The 19,801-nt window shown below is 41.4% G+C and overlaps 1 protein-coding gene across 12 annotated transcripts in view; it reads right to left on the bottom strand.

Annotated features, from left to right (window-relative positions):
* Positions 1–19,801, bottom strand: part of dag1 (dystroglycan 1) — a 45,084-nt gene that overhangs the window by 10,262 nt on the left and 15,021 nt on the right. The window contains exons 1-3 of one of the 12 annotated variants that reach the window (XM_007890431.2): positions 19,460–19,758; positions 16,953–17,079; positions 5,090–5,526 (exon numbers count right to left, since the gene is read on the bottom strand). In XM_007890431.2, the coding sequence (XP_007888622.2) occupies positions 5,090–5,365 (276 nt within the window). In that variant the 5' untranslated portion in view covers positions 5,366–5,526; positions 16,953–17,079; positions 19,460–19,758. Of the gene's footprint in view, positions 1–5,089; positions 5,527–16,952; positions 17,080–18,111; positions 18,140–18,191; positions 18,292–18,324; positions 18,397–18,454; positions 18,720–19,459; positions 19,759–19,801 lie in introns of those variants that run through there. The other 11 variants (XM_007890429.2, XM_007890432.2, XM_007890430.2 and 8 more) reach the window with 11 other exon arrangements.

Genomic DNA, 19,801 nt, shown 5'->3' with positions numbered 1-19,801 from the left:
TCAGCTGCTTGACAGCATATGTCTAGAATCGTACAAATTTATACCACACTACCACCTTGGGGAATTCATCTGTCCTAACTAGCAGCACCAAAATAGATTTAGAAAAATCTTAATATTATAAATATTATAAATTAAAACTATATGGTTTATGTAAGTTTATATGATACATTCATATCCTTTCTCCTCTCTTCACTCAGACTGTGCATCTCTTGCTCTCTCACTAGCATCCATTTAGAAAGTGCTCACGTGTGGCTGTTAGGGCGAGGACAGGTGTTTTAATGCTTTATGCTGAGTTTTGGGATTTCCCCCCTTATTAGTTTTAGAAAATACATTCATAAATTTATTTACTATATTCTCCCCCACCTTGTTGTCTGGTAGCACTGTTCCTTTCATCTCCTCTCAGGTCAGCTCTATTTGATTAATGCATGCACTACAATTTGTTAGAAAAGGTTGATTTTAATATAATTTGTAAGAGTAGAAAAGAATTAATAGTGAATATACATGTATATCAATACCCATATATGCATGGCGGTAGCAAGCAACAACAAAAGGTTACATTTATATAGCGTCTTTCATGTCAGGAGGACGTCCCAAGGCGCTGGACAGGGTATAGCATTTCAGAAACAGCGGGAGAAAGAAACTGTTAGTCATAATCAGAAACTGTTTCCCTAAACTCATTTTAGGAATTCGCAGAATAAGCCATCCTGGTTCTAAAAGGTCAATGGTCAGTCAGTTGTGATGGAGAGGGAAGACGTAAAACAGACAGAGACAGGCCCCGGCCTTGGAAGGCCAAAGTAAGATGGCGTGTATTGAAGAATAATGAACAAGCTGCTTTGTCTCAAAAGGGTCTGCTTATCTAAAAGGATATGCAAAGGTCGAGTACGTTGGGTATGTGCTAAGATGCTTGATTGAAGAACAAGGGTGGAAGATCCCAAGATGGAAAAAGTGTAACTATTCTGACTTTATGCAAGTGAGGCAGCAGATCCAGCCGGACAAAGAGGGCAGCTGAACCATTGGAGAGAAGGTGCGCTGAAACCATCGCAACTGACTGACTGCTCCAAAACTGGTAGTATAAGTTTTGTTACTTGTAGTAGCAGTATTATTTTACTGATTTGTATGTGTTACTTTGATTAATAAATCTATTACACTTAATTGTATTGTCGGGTCATTATTCGAACCTCGGGATCGGAAATCCCAACAAATTTAAAACTTTCATTCTGTAAGTAAGCAGCATTTCGAAACGGGCTCAATGAGTATCTGGCATGTGATTTTAGGCAAAGACAGCAATAACTTAGCTGGAATCCAAGTCTTGTTGTGGTTAAAACCCTCCCTTTCAAGGTGTCATTTTGATATTAAAAAAATGGGAGCAGCACATTTTAACATACTTAGATTAGTGCATGATTCACTTAAATGCTCCACATAGCCAAGGTTCTGTTTTCAGCAACATTTAATGATCCTGTCTGGAAACTATGAATATTTGTGGGAACCTAGCCAGAGGAACCTAGCGCTAGGATTGTGCTTAGCTGTGATATTCTTACAGTCAAATCGCCTGGAAAAAAAAGTGCAAGCTGACCACTTGGCAAAAATAAGACAGCTCGACTCTCAGAACCGTAACCTACAACAAGACACCAGCTTCAACAAATGAGAAAAATACTGGAAACAAGAATATTTTTTCATGAACAGGGAGGTCTTCTAGCCCCGATAGAGCTATCACCATACACATGTATTTTAACATTTCTGAGAGGAAGCACTGTTTCAAAGATTGTCATACTTGATCATTGCAACTTTTGTCCTTAGTTTGTCCTTAAATACTTGGTCTGGTTCAATGATTTTGCACTGATCCATGAAACTCTTTATATAGCCTCAGGGCATGAAACACATCTTACACTGGCAAGACCTTGACAAATTCCTTCAATACACAAACAGGAAACTTTTAGAAACTGTACATCAAGACACTGTATTGCCCATTTAAGTCAGTAAAAGTCCACGCCGCTTTCACTCTTGCGAGGAGGTCGTAGCCTGAAATGCTACAGGAACCATTTCCTGCCATCAGAGCATTGGAAAAGGGCTGCACCTGCTACACTGCAACTTCCTACCAGGAACTTCCAGCCCTCGCTTCTTTTTCTCCCCCCTACACACAATTCACATACTGGGATATACTGAAATATCCCCAAGGAGGGACTATTATCTGGGGCCCTCTGATGGATTGAGACAGACAATGTACAATCAATCAGTAGCAACTCACTGTCCAAACTCCATGTGAAAAACAGTTAATTAAGTGCCTATCAAACGACAGGTGAAGCCCACAGGCCAAGACCGGCATAAATCAATGACGTTAAGTGAGGAGGGGCAAAAAATATCATGTTGCTAGTCATTCCTAACTCGCCTTTTATATTGCAGATTAACAGAAATTCTCCAAATTCTTGAGGTAAGCTGCTTGGATGTGTTAGTACCCCTTAGAATTGGTGTTAGATGCAGTATGTGGGAAATTATCAATGATTGTTCGGAGTTATGGAAATGTTGCAGATCCTCTGCAACAACTGTGAATATTTTAAGCTTTTACATTTTGTCCAACAGCTGTTGTACAGTATCATATAGCGTAGCAGATTCAGAGCCCTTGAGGAAGACTGAACAGTCAGACACCTGCTCGAACCATCACCAACAGCTTAAAATTAAACCATTTTAAAAAAAACACTGCATCCTGACAGCTTTTCAACAGGAAATGAAATTCCAGTTTATTATCACTAGCATAGGCGTGAATTGCGACACCAAAATAAGATTGAAGATTCGGTGTTTGTGGGGGCAGAGAAAGGTGCCATCCTGTGAAATGCTGGCAGGAAGAGTAATTTTGCTGGATTGATTTGATTCTAGATCAAGAGGGCTTCAAAACCTGTATAAAATTGTCATTCAAATTTAGTATTCTGACCATTATAAATTTTAAGCCGGTATAACTCTAATGTCAAAAACAGTGAAGCAAACAAGCACCTCTGGGGAGTGTTGCATTGAGGTGCCTTCCTTCAGATTAGCCACAAAAGCGAGGTCCTGACTACCTGTTTAGTTGGATGTTAGCAATCCTATGGCACTATTCAAAGAGAACATAGCTTCTCCTGGTGGCACGGCAAACACTCCTCCAGATAAATTGGTCATATACTTCATGGCTGTTTATGGGACACTGCTGTGCACAAATTGGCTGCTGCCTGCATTTCCTTAGTCATTACATTTGACAGCAATTAACTGTTAAGTGCTTTGAGATATTTCAGCATTAGGCAGTGTATCAAATACAGGTCTTTCAAAGTTATTTTTGTACATCTTACTCTCCATAGTTTGATTTTTCTCTCCTGCTCTACATAGATATTAAATTGTAGATGGAGTAGCTAATTACACAGAATAGTGACCGTGGGTCCATCATATATTTAGCAGACAAGATTTCTTCAGTGGTTAAAGCACTATGATGAAGAAACCAGACAAGATGTCCATCAAAACAGTAGTTCTCATCGCCATGGTTAATGACAATGTGCAGTCTCTTGAGAACGGATATTTTTACATTTTCATAACAATTTTGCATATTTTGTATTTTCAGAACAAAAAAAATTCATGATTGAGTGATCATACGTTCCTGTATTCAGAAGCCCAGCCATGGTGCTATTTCAGCCTGAAAACAGTAATAATTTGATATATCAGGAGGCCATCTCAAACCTGTGAAACACTCTGATGTCCTCACACTATATCAAATGCAAGAATTATTATTTTGTAGGTAAACAGAGCAGGTGAAAGAAAGTTTGGAACAATTAAAAAAATGCAAGGTGAGAAATCACCAAAGTTCCTCCACACTATCCGCATAACATTTCATGCAACTCTTTTGGACGGTAAGGAGATCGAGAGTAGTACATGATTTTGGGTTGATAAATTGCACAGAGCAAAATGTAACTAATCTGGGACTTCAAGGATTTATGATGTAAAGGGATTATTATATCACTTTGATTAGAGAGTACATTACATGCACTATCACAGGAATATAAGGGCTCATTCACAGTATAATAGTTAATTATCTTCTACCCTATCTAGGCGATGCAGACTTTTTTTTATTGGGGAAAACTAAATCATATACTTTTAGGTAGAAATGACTTATTAGGGTCAGGCCATACGGTTTATCAGTATTTGACTCTTCTAACCATCGGTATCTTAACATTCAGAAAATTATGAGACATGTTTGGGGTTCACAAAGCCACACTCTAAGCCATTATCCTGCCTAAATTCAGTTATATAAAGAATACATGTGTGACAATTTGAGATAAATTCTTAATACATTCCACTTCCCTCCATAATTAAAAATCTCCTGCTCCAATGCTCATCTGACATAGCCAGCTTTCCGCCTCTCTTGGAATCCCTACATCCCGAGCAGCATTTCTGTGTGCACCATAAACCGTCTGGTTTACTGCCTTGGTTTCACAATATTACCTGCGCAAAATTACACTCCTGCTACCCAGCTTTATCTCAACTTAAAAAGGCGTCAAAGGTCAAAAATATGACATCTGCATCGTATAAGGCCACTTCAGAATCGTAACTACTTTACAAGGGCATTGAGAGGCCGCAAGAGTGTCTCATAAATACTTCAACTAGTATACAGCTCCTGTTGTCTAATACCTCAAAGTACTTTCCACAAGTTATTTAGAACTTGAGCGACAGTTACTCAGGCAATAGGAAAAAATAACAGTAAATTAGCAACAGCAATGTGCCAACTGTAACTGCACTGTAAATTTATTGTTTTGGAGTCAATTTTGAAGCAGTAAGGAATATTGGCCAGGGTACCAGAAGAACTCCCCACTCTTTTGCGAAATAGTACAGTGAGATTGATAACTATCGCCAGGAATCATGCAAAGTAGCATATGGTTCTTGTTTTAATAACTTGTTTCTATCTGCACACAAATTGCACTTCCTCACATTACTCAGTGTTTCTGAAACAATTTTAGAAAGTTAGCATCTCGAAAGAGGAAATAGATGAGGCACTTCGATGATTAACAATTGAAAATTCATGAACATGCTTCCCTCCAATCCCCACTCCAGCACATTTGCTCAAGAATCACTTTACCTTGAGAACAGAATTGGCAGTTACTGCTTCAGGTGGGATTTTCATCCTAAAGACCCGACTGGTGTATGCAGAGCTGTCCGGGATGCTGAAGGGCACAGCGGGTGCAAATGGTGACTGCATGGAGGCTTCAATCAGGCTGTCCAAGTCTCTGACTATCTGCACTGGTTCATTCTGCCAGTGTGCAAGCACTGTGGCCAGCAACAGCTCCAGTACCAAGAGAGTCCTTCCTAGTCCATGCTGGAGCAGCATGTGGGAGATGTACGTTTCCATTCCCATTCTCCAAAATGAAGGGAGCAAAAAATAAAAAGAAATCTGCGCCAATCACACAACAGCAACTACAAAAACACTGCTGCAACTCAGTTTCACTTTAACATCACACCAAACACAATCCCATCATTTGTCCTCTGTAACAACGTGCGGCTGGAAATGACAGTAATCTGCAAAAACAAGAGAAAAACACAATAAATGACATAGGAAGAATAGACCTTACTTTTAAATGCAGGAGCCTGCATTATACACTGGCCAAAGCTGATCATCAAATTGAAAAGAATTGCATTTGTTTGGTTTTGAATAACATGGAAGATTATTGCTTGAAATATTGCATTTGTTTGAAGTTATTTAAGTGATAACTTTAAACCAAACAAATCATGTTTCGCCCACAGAATATACAGTTAATTCACTTTACGATATCTCAATGACGTGATAAGGCGCTATATCAAATGAAAGGATTATTATTATTAATGGTTCAGTTTCTTCCAACCCTCCTCCAAAAACACACACCAAGACGACCACTAATTGTGCTGTGATTCCATGAGACATTTCTCCATACTTTGTTCTGCATTTAATGTAAGCACATCATCTGAGTACAGAAAGCAGACAGGTGTGATTGCATCACAGTAGTATTTTATTAAAGGAGCCCCAATAATCACATTCAATAATAAGCCCCTTTCCAATTTAATTTATTCTGCACAAAGCTCATCGTCTTGACATGATTTTGTTACCCAACAGCTTGCACTCAGTGTTATGTGCTTTAAACATTCTATTCCTCAGGGTAAGAAGCAGTCAGGGGAAGAAATTCGGATTTCAATGTACACCAATGTCGAGGCTGCTGGCACTCACTGCCAAGGCTCACACGTGAACAACAGCAATTTGGACGTGCTCCAGGAAAGCAACCTGCATCCGTGGAAACCATGAGGAGGCTGGGAACAAGGTAACAAGGGCCAAATCTTATATGAACCAAGATACAACCAACCAAACATATGTAGATATGAACACCACTTAGCCTTACAGTATTACTATAACTGACTTCTACGAACAGAGAACAAAGCTACCCGCTTTCAACTTTTTAAAAATATTAAAGTTGAACACTCACAGGTAACATCAGATTCCCATGGACTTCTGCAAGAAAGGAAGTGGAGAGCTAGTGTAGTTGCATTACCAGCAACTAAATGTAACAGATATGATGGAGCAAAGCTGCATCATATTTTCATTTAATCAAAAAATTCTCAAATATTTGCATTCTAAAAAAAACTCCAAAAAGCACGTTTTTAAGAAAAGGTCTATGAGATTATAAAACTAAATTAGAATCAACCACTTTTTAAAATAAACAGTCCAGTTCTGAAAAACAAAACAAGTTCACAATTCCAGCCTTGACTCGTTCTATATATGACACTAGTCAAAGCCCATGATGAGATTCCATCCTACAATCACGTAGGTGTCGATTATTTTCTAGTTAGTGCTCAGCAACCGCACCACTCCTTAAATGGAAGTATAAACAAAAAGGAATTTTATTTGCAAGTGTAGCTACAATGCTGACTAAATATTTCATAAACCATGGACAATAAGTTAAAGAACATTTTACAAAGCTCTGATTCTTTCTCCCCTCAAGTTTCTCTCCTCTTCTTCTGAAGATAGATACTGTGGTTCTCGAGCACTGGCAGTTTTCCAGTATTTTGCCTAAGTGGTCATGGTTCATTTGTGAGCCCAGACAATGAACATTAGTTGACCATTTAATGGCGTGGAGAATATCACACCTGCGCCTAGCCTTTATCCAATATTTACAGAGGTGTTCTTTCCAGCAGGAAGCTCTCGGTAACAATTAAAAGAGGACCCTGGCTGATCATTTTCCTCTTCCAGCTCAGTAAGCTAATTCCAAGCCCAGTGCCTTCAGCACAACTTCAAACAATAATCCTTGGATCCAGCGTCTTATCAAGTCATCAAAATGTCTCAAAGGGATTCATAGAATTTTCACTGTGGTAAACTGTATTTGTAGGCAAATGCAGCAGCCAATTTAGACACAGCAATGTCCCAGAAACATAGCCATGAAGTGAATTACTCATTTTATCTTGATGATTGTTGGCCAGGATACCAGGAGAAACTCCCTTCTCTTTTTGAATAATGGCATGGGATCTTTAACGCCCATCTGTACAGGCAGCGGAACCTGGAACCGCATTGGGAGTGTCAGCCGAGACTATGAATTTAAAAGTTCTGTTGTGAGAACCTTCTGACTCGAGAGGCGAGAGCGCTACCAACTAAGCCAGTCTGCAAATAAGCTCAGGAAAGACAGCATAGCCCAAAGAGCCAGCTTGAGCTTAGGAGAACCTCTGCCCCTCCAAGTCCTGCTGCTAAGCCAGTCATCACCAATGCCCTGGACCAAGTGCCACATCTGTAAGTGCCAGTGTTCAGGTTAGTACGGCGGATTGGAAGATGGTTTGTTAAGAAGCACCAACTCTGGCTAGTTTCTGATTCTACTGTTTATGTGTGCAGCCTTCAATGATAATTTTTCACTTGGCATACTCCAGTCAGTGAGTGACTGAGCCACATGTCCACAAGTCAGTGTTTAAATGATGCACCAATTAGACTCACAGAAAGTATTGATGGTTTCCAAACTGGACAGCGTGTCAAACTAAAAATAACACTCCTGAGCATTGCTATTCTACCTACACTTGTCACGGGAACATTTAGTTTGTATAATGTGTATGTGTGTGTATACAATCTATCTATCTATACTAATTCCGAATATACTAATACTATATACTATATAGTAATAAAACGTCTATACTAATAAGACGTCTGTCGGCACTTCAATAAGGATCACAATAACCGACCATATAGGTATGATTTATACCTCATCGGAAAGGTCATGCAACTAGGAGTGACATGGGCATATTTGTCTTCAGGTATCTCCTATTGTTCACGAGTTACTTTCAGGTTTGCGTTTTATTACGCTGCAGTTACACCTACCTGGTGGCCGCCGAATCAGTGTTGCTGTGGCACCCTGCATCACAGAGCACGCACGTAGCCAAGCCATGGCAACAACAAAATTACATTTTAAAGCGCCGAGTCTTCCCACTGAGACCCCCCAAAAGGAGTCTTCCCAGACGAGTATAGATAAATATGAAATGTCTGTCTCTCTGTGTCAATCTACATTTCATATCGTATCCTTCGGTTGCAAGCAAAGCTGCAATGGGTACAGCTGAAAATAAATGCTGTTGGAAAGTTTACCATTTTAGGGAGGACAATAAATTGCTGTCGCATTTCATATTAAAGAACAAACAAAAAGATCATGTCAAAGTCTCTGGGGGAGTAAATACTCGGATTACATCTCTCAAACACCCACCACATTCTTTGATAGAAAAACAGAAAGATCTAAACTCTACCATTTTAGCTTCAAGGCAGTGGCTTATCCATTAAAATGAATTTTAAGGTACTCTCTGTGAACAAGTTCATTCTCTTGAAAGATCAGTCTGCAAGGTCTCCAAATCCTAAACAAGATTACAATTTAAGACAATTTCTGAAGGACAGCATGACAGTGCATGACAAGCAGACTCAGCTTTAGAGCATTATTCGGAATAAGTTTCTTCCAAATCATATAACGCTGTTCCTAAAATGGAAAATTTGTCTGCTGGGGTTTCAAATAACTAGTGTAGAAAGGAGAAGAAAAAAAATATTTTAAAAGCTGAACTCCAAATCGCTTCAAAACTTAAAAGATTTTTTTCAGTCCAAAGAGCAAGATCCTAAAAGATGGATGTTATTTTCTGCTCTGTGCACCCTGTGGATTTGCCAAACCACACATAATTCATGGTTCCTTGTATATAGATAAAACTTCCTATCACAGGTATTGACTGATGTCTGCGTGGTATTTCCTGAGTAACTTTAAGCACTTTTCTCCAAAGGAACACACCCTTTAAATTCCCATTTACCTAAACTCAAAAAATCCACTTTGCATCTAACTATTCCCAGCGGTGCCACAACAATGCCCTCAAAGAAATGCAAACTGCACAAAACAACTGGCCTTTCCCATACACTCTGCAGCTTGATACACGTCACAACCTTAGTTGGCTCAGATTCAACTCCAGGCTTCAGTAAGAATATTTTAGCTATTTAATCATTCAAGCAGGGAATATTTTCCATGGCCAGGTCAAACTTCACCATTCACAGCATTGATAGCACTCTGGATTAACCTGCTAGAGATGCACATTAGGAATGCAGAGAGTGTACTCCCAGACACGTTCTTCCTACATCCCCCGAACAGCCTTTGGCAAAATCCTTACTTGCCCGATCGGAAACACTGATCACTGGCACTTTAAAAAAAACTGACTGGGTTTAAGCTTCATCATTCCAACAATATAACTTGCTAATGATTCAGAGCAGTGACTCCATGTGGAAATGAGCACCACACGTTTCTTAAAGATATATGCTCCTTAAGATGAGGGACATAAATATTGCTTTTAGGCACTCAATGTTCACATCAAACACTCTCAAGTCATATAGTACAGTCTGATGCAGGAACAAACACTGCACTGTCCCACAATTTAGAAGACCTTTTCCCTTAGGTCACCCATACAGTATCCCTAATAAATGCACCTAATATGACTGGGAGGTCTACCAGGTTGGCACATACCATTTACCTCTTCAACCCAAGTTCAGACTTAATCCCCGCAGATGAAATGGAAACTTTCCTGCAAAAAGGGACCATCACAGGTTCTTCACGCGCTGAGACCACACCAGTCTTCTGAATGGCGGAGCCAGTGTTGGATAATCCAGGGCAAGATTAAGATGGCAAGTGAACGGAGGGAGGAAGGAAATAGAAATTCAAGCCTCTCTCCAGGAGTGGCTCCCCAAGCAGCGCCATCACTGTCCTCCATGCCCTCTACTCGCCCCCACACCCCTCCCCCAAAAAAATATCTCAACATGCCAGTGTAAACAGACATATTAAAGTATGCCTATTGGCAGCTAGTTCAAATACATATTTCAAATGCATTTACAGATTTGGATCTGGAATAAAACAGTAAGGCTAGAGAACGTTAGAGGAGAAACAAACCTTGGGAGTTGACGTATGTTTGAGTGAAAGAATCTCGCAGCAGCTGCTGAGCATTTTAGGCGCCACCTACATCTGCAATTATGGGCTGTTCCCAAGCTGGGTTTAACAACTCCACAACTTGGAACGACAAACTTGTTCAACAAAAGTCAAATGGCCCCTGGACCAGCTAATATTTCAGATGCATCACAGACTTTTTCATCTAAACTGGGGGGGGGGGGGGGGGAGGAGAGAAGAGAAAGGCGGAGAAAGAGAAGAAACAAGGAAAGTAAATAACAGACAGCCCCGAGAAAGCAGTAGAAACACAGACTTAACCAAAGACACAAAGTACCACTCCACCAGGGTCGGGCTGAAACCTGAACACCGACTTCTATCTTGTAAAAGGAGGGGTCAGCAGAACATCCCTAAAAATAGAGATTTACTGAGGTCAGAATTGCAGCTTTGCTACATCTATTATTGGTTTCTTGGGCGTATATTACAGATGAGCTATATTCTGTTTCCACACATTGTGTGCATAAAATAGGGATGTGTGTGCTCACACACACACACTTTCTGGTCAATATAGTCTACTCACATTTATCAACTGAATCAGGAAGCTGAATTTCAATGCCCGAACTGCAGACCAGGTATGTAGGTATATAAAATGAGTCCTCCCAGAAGCAAAAGTTCACTCTCGGGAGATTGCCATTTTTGTTTCATTAACAGTGCAACATTTTCTATGGATTTGCTTGTGCAGGTGCAAATGGTCTGCAATACACTTTCAAATTCGGGTCAATAATTTTATTTTAAGAATCATCGTTGACGAAAGCACTTTTTGTTCCAACATTCAGACTATATTCAGTTGTCACATCTGACAATAAAAACAATGCAAGTGGTGAGAAACCATCCAACACTCAAGCCGCATGATGTGGGTATACAAAGAAACAAGGAAACTCTGAACCTCAGTGCTATTAAATAACAGCGGTGTAAATTCCAAAGAACAAAGGAGCTCAATGCTGGAAAACACACAAAGAAAATATTCCAAACCAACCAGAGAATCATTGGCTGCACCACATTAAAATCAGATCTTAGCGTAAAAAAAATTCAATCTCAGTCAAACCATACCTTAATACCTTTTGGGAAACAAAATAAATAAGGTACTATAATAGCAAGCTGTAAATCTCTGACAGTTTGTACAATAGTAAGGGTACAGTGATTAATTAAGTCGGGATTTAACTTCAGTGATCTCACTGTGTAGACTGTGGTGATTTACACACATGAACATAGATATCCAACAAGTCAACAATGTAACCTCCAAGCAAAAATAGCAGTTAAAACAATTTCCATTAAAATTCTGACCCCTCTCACACAAAATTATTGAAAATATTTTATCATAACAAGTGGAAATCCTTTGCAGACAGAGGCTGTTTCTTTAGCTTTTCTTTTGATCATTAAACTCCTGTTTCATTCCCCTCAACACCTCCCACTCATTGGAAACAATCAGCATTCTGACATTCCAAAACTCTAGTCAAAAGAGCCCTGTGAAAATGTCTTCAATGCAATAAATTTACTGCTCTGCAGCTGGAAATCCTTGATTTGTGCCACACAGTAACTAGTTAACTTCAGAAAGTTAACCTTAAACTATGTCCCTAAGAATCTGAATCACACCTGCTCCTGGTGTGCTATGTTTTCAGATTCAGGGCTTGGGACGTCCTCCTGACGGGAAAGGCACTATACAAATGTAATTTGTATTGTCATCTGCCTTCACCAAAGAAGATTCTTCCCAGTTACCCCTCTCCTTCAGCTAACGTTACAACTAAATCTTTCCAGTTTCATAGAATTGGGACCACAGGTGTGGGAACACTTTTGCACCATTTTAATACTAGATTCCAAACAACAATTTGCTATCTTCAGCCACAAAATACTATACAGCCTTGTGAAGACACTGGCAGCTTTGCATTTCTCCCAATCAGATTCTTCTCAATATTAGAAGCTATAGAACTTATTTGATGAGTTCTCGTAAAGCCTTTAACTCAATAGAATCTTTACCTTCAGCCCAGGGATTATAGTTCTTGTGCAAACCATCTGTTTGCAGTAAAATGTATTGAATTGAAAGTTTAGCCAATCCATTACCCTTTCACAAATAAAAATCCACAAAGTCAGCAGTGGTAAAGAGCTACCATGAAAAGGGGCCACAATTCCGTGAGAGATAAAAGCAGCAGTCATTTGCATTGGTAGGGTTATACAGGGACACCTCACGCATCTCCGAGCACTCAGTTGCACAATATGGCTAGTCGTTTCCTTTTGATGGGACTTTTCTAAAGGGAAGATAATCTACAGCTGTTTATTACTTGTACGTTAAATAATTAGCTGCAAGATTAAATATAGGGTCACACAGCGTGCTTAACTGGAGGATTAAAAGGACCTTTATTTGATCAAATGCTTCTCTTTAAAAGGAAAATAAATCTGGAAATCTATGAAACATCACTGCAGTAACCACACTATGCACCAAGCTGTACCATTCTGCTGTACTGTTTCCCTGCATTTGAATGTGAATATTGAAAGGAACAGAAATTGAAAGGTTGGATCAATTAGTGAAGCAAATCTTCAACACTTTCCCAAGGTTTCAGCTCATCTCTATGTGCGGGGTGCAAGGAGGGGAGGGGGCTAAAGATAAAGAGGAAGGAAAAGACCCAGACAACAATGATCTACTCAACAGCTGCTTGACATGAGACAGACAAGCAAAGACCCTAGAAAAATCTGTCCCTCTCCTGTCTCAGTTGAAGTTATAAATACAACCTGACCTAATAAGTCTTCCCAGGCCCTCTTCCCTCCAGAATATAAAAATATCTCCAGCATCACATCAAATAAAAACACTGTAGCCCAGATTAGTCCACCAATAGTACATACAGCAATTCCTACACACGCTCTGCTCTCCCTGTAATCTGTTTTATTCTAAGTGCAATGGTTAATAAGGCTGAGATGACTTCACACTTGCTCTGAATGGAGCGATCATTTCACGGCATAGAAACTGTGCAATGGGACTTGAGTAATAATACAATTCATCATGATCACTCGGATGGAGTAATAATACAATTCATCATGATCACTCGGATGGAGTAATAATACAATTCATCATGATCACTCGGATGAAGGAGAAGGGTGTTGGNAAAAAAAAATCAGCATTTCCATTCTACCAGCAGACAAACATTTATAGTCGGCAGCTCCAGATGGCAAAGAGTGATGTTAAAAGTAGAGCTACAACATCTGCATAATGATGTCACATGGATCAACTGGGTGCTGCCTTCTATTGGCACATTTAGCTCTCATTCCCTAGATCTCAGGACGTGGGGTAAAGCGCACTGGCAGCAGGTATACTGCCTGGTTTGTTTAGAAAAAGTGCTGCTGACGTCAGCCCCAAATGAACAGAAGCACAGCAATCAACAGCAAAAGAAACCTCAAATAACCAGAGACCACTGCCAAAACCTCCAAAATACTGCACAACATACACATACACACACACCTTATTTGCAGTTTTCTGCCCCTACTTATGTTCGTTAGATTTCAGTACACATTTATATCTATTTACATAAGAATTATTTTGCTNAAAAACACAATTTCTACTCTTAGAAACTTAAAAATGACCCCCAGATTTACACTACCTCCCAACAGGGTAATCATTAACAACTCCACAGTAAGTTGCGAGGTTACTGTAGAGCAACACTATTGGCTTCTGAAGAGCAGCTCTTTAAGCAAGTTGAGTTGAACCCAGCAGAGCACTGTAACCTGTCTGCAGTGATATCGTGCAGACCATCGCGACTGGAATGCATTGCCAACGCAGTGACACATTTGATCTGATCAGGAACTGATCATGCTGTGAAACCAGGTTTATGTGAGTTAGTCAACAGGTCACTACGTCTTTTCTCAACCCCACCATCACCCATTTACTTTTACTGGACAGGAAGAAAAAATTCAACACTAGCTTTAAATGCCAGCAAATTAATGATACTGTGCGACAGTAGGGACCAGTAGAATGGAGTATCCGTTTTGTGGTACTGAAAAACTCCATGGGCTCCAAACAATAAAAAGGAAAACAATCAGTGGGAATGGGTTAATACAAGGAAGCAGCTGTCCAAAAAGATCAAAAGCCCCATGGCTCAAACTCCCCCAGTTTTTTATTGTAGTAAACCCCTTTTATTACCACGAATCATGTCAAACTGTCAGTCAATTCCACTGTGGTTATAGGCATTCCGCCAAGAGAGACCAAACATGCTGCAACAGTCAGTACGCAGTCTGTGTGTAAAACACACCAGGTCCTTGGTAGGGGGCACTTGAAGACCAGTTTACCTCTATTTAACCCCTTCCAGTATTTATCTCCAGAAAATCCCATGTATAAATGGCATGTTAAGTACATTTTTTGTTTTATCACATTGGCAAAGCAGTAACCAGTAAAGTCAGACAGGTAAAACTCTAGTTTAAATAATCCTACTTAATACTTGCAATTGCATTTGCCAACAAAAAAAATCACTATACTTTACAGTAAATTTTGGCAAGCTGGTCCTCAGTTCAGCTTCTCTTTTTTGCATCTAACAGGTTGTCGAGACACACAGGGAATCCCTAACACATACTGGACACCAGAATGAAGAATGCTTGCTTCACAAAGCCAAAGATAATTCCTGCACTACAGATATAATGTACAGTATGGAGAAAGAATGTCACCTCTCCCTTTCCCAAGGACTACCAACTGTTAAATGGCTAAGAATCAACAGAACTCCTTTTAAGAAAAGTTGAACAGTTGAAATGACAAATCAAGGTCAGACGAGCCTCTGTTCAGGCATGCTGTATTCCCATTGCTAAAGCACTTAACTTTAGTGCAAACCAGAAGTAAAACAGCAGTTCTGAGATGTCTAGAGTCATGTTTGGACAAGTAACTTCTGAAGAGCAAACATCTGCATCACTAAAATACCTGTGTTCACAATCAGCGCACAGTTCCTATACCAAATGGTGCTCAAAAACCTTAAAACAAAACTGGTGTGTGTGGGGGGGGCGGGGGGAGGGGTGAGCGGGGAGAATCAAGATGAGCAATAGATTCATGAGGACAGCCCCTTCAGCAGCTGAAGACACTAGCCAAAATAACAAGTGTGGATAAGTGGCACCTGTTTTTTTATATAATGCATTCTATGCCATATTACCAGTGGATACAATTCAGCCACTCTTACGAAAGACTTGTTTCAGAAACAGACAAACGTTAAACAGGCCGAAGTGTATAGCTGCCACATAAATGTGTGACACATGTCGGGCTATGTCATTCTGGCTCAGTAGTAGCACTCTCATCTCTGAGTCGTCAGGACTTGAGCTCACATAGTCCAAGTATATCGGAGATGCCATCCTTCAGATGAGCTATCAAACCGGGATCCATCTGCTTGCTCAGGTGGACGTGACAAAAACCCTGGCATATTTGAAAAGAGAAGGGAGTTCCTCCCGGAAAACTGGCCAACAATCCCTCACAAAAATTGGTCATTCACTTCATGACTGTGTGCTGTGTGTAAATTGGCTGCCTTGTTCACCCACAAATAGTCACTCCACAGGACCTCCTCCCAACATGAAAAGCGCTATACCAAATGCAAGGACCTGAAACATTAACTCACTTTCCTCTCTCAATAGATGCTGCTTGACGTGTTGAGTGTTCCCAGCGACTTCTGTTTTTATTTGAATGTTCCCAGCGATTTCTGTTTTTATTTATTATTATAAATGCTGAATAATACAGTGGGAATTTGTACTTGCAAGCAATCCTCAATTCAATTTGTTTTTTTTACACTGTTTTAAATTACAGCATTCATAGCCTTTGAGCATATATTCTGTGTCAGAAACCATGGTCAGGTTACATAAATAAAGTTTTACCAAACCTTTGACCCATCCCATTCCACCACAGCAGGAATTCTAAATAAACAGCTACTCCCAGACTGCTTATAACCAGCAGCTTGAAAACATAAGGAAGGATCAAGAGGCATCAGTAGGTGTGCCAGGAATTTATTTAGGATTAATGAGCAATTCAGTAGAATACCTTATTTTTAAAAAAATGACTGGTGTGGGGGGGGGGGGGGGCAAGACACATACACGCGAAAAAACAGGTGACTCTGCAGCTGCATACTTGGCAGGTTGCCATTCCTCCTGCCCTGATGCCATTCTCCCAATGAGTACATAATAGGCTCACTGTAATGTTGGGGCACTGTATTGCCCTCTGATGAGCTTACACTGCCACTGGACAAACAGAACTGAAGATTTAAACACAAAATACAAATAATTTAAACACATAGTTAAAAAATAAAGTTGTCAAAATAAAGGAAATTGTGCATTAACAACCACGCCACCCCAAACAGAAAACCAATTGAATCTAGTCCACTTGAATTAACACAGACTGGTGTGTAATAATGGAGTGTCCCCTAATTTTCTAGTTAATTAAGCAAAGTAAATCAATTTGTTACTATGGTATTATTGGAGAGTTCATGCAAGTTTGTTAAGATAAAGTTAATCATATCAAAATTAAGTGTAGATAAAGCTTACCTCCCTTATTAAAGTCCTGTCTACACAGTATTACATACCAATAAACACAATGAACACACCATCGTCAAGTTCCTTTCAACAAACTTGGGCTACAATAGTCTCCTTTGTGATTTCACCACAACAGATGCTGTGTGTAAAGATTAATAAAAGAAAATCTGGATTAGCCTCCCACACCTTAGTAATCTTCCATATAGCACACTCACACCATTTGCATAATGATCTCACACAAAGTTACTAATTTGAGTCACATACCAACCCACAATCTCAAAGATTAATTTAAAATTAATCGGGCAAAAGTTACGACATCGCCACGAACCAGAGAACTCACAGATTCAAATGATTAAATATAGCAAAGTGGCAGTTAAAAAAGCAGAAAATATGCCCTTCAGTTTTTCAAAGATTACAGAACACAAAATCAACCACTGGGTGAATCAGTCCCACGCAGTTGCTGGAATGAAGTGTCAGGTCCATGCTCCCGGGGTTCCATTTGTACCACTTTTCCCAACCAGAAAGAGGTGCACAAAACAATTTGATGGTGGTGTATCCCTTGCAATGAAGCGCTTGCCTTTGCTTGTTGCAGCTGGCATTGACAACTCCGGGTGGTGTGTGTGTGTGTGTGTGTGTGTGTAGTGGGGGAGATCAAAATCTCTCCACTACCCAACCCAGCTTTCACCTCCTCAGATCCTCAAGCCACAGCCTTGCACCCCCCACAGCCCCTTCCACACTGCTATTGCACATACCCTTCTTTTGAGGTACTTTTGAGTTCCTGACAAACCCTTGGGGTGGGAGGCGCTATCAGAGGGTCCTCACAGACCCTTCTGAATAGGCATTACCAGGATCTCAGTTCCTCACAAACCCTTCCCCCCAAAAAACAGCCAGGAACAGCCCCTGGAGAAGATCTGCCGCCAGTGGCTTTGGACCCTCTACACAGGTATCACCGAAGCTCCCAATCACTCCCAGGTACATGCCCCGCGACACACGCTATAAATTCGCCTGATCCAGAGGTCCCCTCCGGGCACTCCCTCGGCCAAGGCCCTGCAACCCCGGCATCACCTGGCCTACTACTCCCAACCGGTGCTGCTGATCCACCAGAGAGCTGAGGCCGGGAGAGAACGAGGCCCCGGTTCCGGGATTTCTCTCCCCCTCACCACACACTCACCCGCCGCCGCCTCTTCGCAGCCGCCCCCCCCCCCCCCACCCCCGACACCGACACCCGACTGCTCGAATTCTAGGCCAGACCTAAAGCCGCCCGGTGCCCTCGGCTGGAGCAGCCTCCGGCCGGCGCAGCCCGAACCGCACCATCTCTGCAGCAGCCGGAGCGCCGCCTCGGACCTGCGCACTCAAGTCACCGGCAGCGCCGGGGCCGACTCACAGAGCAGCCGAGTCCGGCCGAGAGGAGCCGAGTCCGACCGAGCAGCGGCTCACACACACACACACACACAGTGCTGTCTCCCTCCCTCCGATCCGCAGCTCTCTCTCTCTCTCTCACACACACACACCACCCAGTGCTCAGTTGTCCCCTATCCTTGTGTGCGTGAGTCTTGTCCCCCTTGTGAGAGAATGTGCGAGTGCACACGTTCACACATCTTTCTCCGTGTCCCCCGCGTGTGAGTGCAACTCCTTCTCTGTGCTCCCTCTGTGTGTGTGTGTGTGTGTTTGCGTCTGTCTCTCTCTCTGGGCACTGTGTCGTGTGTTTATTTCTCTCCTGTCCATCTGTGTTGAACACACACACACATACACACACACACACACGTCCTCTTGTCCCTCCCTGTGTGTGTGTGTGTGTGTGTGCGTCGCGAGTATATTTTACATGAATGTAATGTGTCACTTCTGTCCTCTCTGTCTCTCTCTCTTTCCTATCAGTGTTTGCGTGAGTGTGTGTATAAATGTGCACGTATCTTTGTCGGTCTGTCCTGTCACTGTTTATGCCTCTCTTTCTCCCATCACTCCTTTTGTATTTCTTTCTCTCTCGCACACACACACACACACACTCACTCTCTCATCTGTGTGTGCATATATCTGTGTACAATGCATCTCTCTTATCTCTTCTTCCGCACATCTCATTCCTCTCTAGTGTGTGGGATGGATATATCTTATATCCTGTGCGCGTGGGTATGTTTTTTCTCGAACACTCTTGTACTTGTACACACAAACACACGCCTCTCCCCCCCCCCCCCCCGGTCTTCATATACCCCCTTCTCTGCTCTGTATGAATCCCCGTGTAATTTATTTCCTTACATGTATACTTCCTTCTCCTTTACTTGGTGCATCTCTCTTCCCTTTTTGTGTATAATGCAGCTCTCTCTCTCACTCTTACTTTCTCTATAATGTGGGAGCGTATGAAGACACTCATCAGTCCCATGTGCGTGTCTTCTTTTCCCTGCCCCTCCAGGTTACTAAATTTCCACTCCAGACACTTCCACTGCTGAAGGTTTTTCCAAAAGAAAAAGTTTTCTTTTTGGTTTCGCATTGCAATTCTTTTCTGTTTCGAACCCACAACGACTAACCTTTTGCAACGGTCTGACCTTGGCGGCACTGGCGCTCCTCTCGGCAGCCGGATCTCACACACTTATTGTAGACTTGCCCTTACAGTGCTCGATTTTGATCTCACAGCTCCCATCCCCACCCCACTCTCACACGGGCTATTTGATACTTCTGAATGGAGGCGATTTGCATTCAATAAGAGATGGGCAGGAATTTCAACCCCCTTTAAGCCCCCAGCAGTCAATGCAGCAACAGAGGAGCCCTCTGCAGCTGAACAAAGAATGGCTAAAGTACCTCTGACCCCATCACTGCATCCAAAGGAATCAATTCCTGAACATCCTGTTTCCATGGGAATCAAACAAAGG

Source organism: Callorhinchus milii, unplaced genomic scaffold (assembly GCF_018977255.1).
Source record: "Callorhinchus milii isolate IMCB2004 unplaced genomic scaffold, IMCB_Cmil_1.0 Scaffold12, whole genome shotgun sequence".
Taxonomy (NCBI): Eukaryota; Metazoa; Chordata; class Chondrichthyes; order Chimaeriformes; family Callorhinchidae; genus Callorhinchus; species Callorhinchus milii.
The sequence above is the reverse complement of the archived record's forward strand: the minus strand, read 5'-3'. Positions and strand labels throughout refer to the sequence as shown.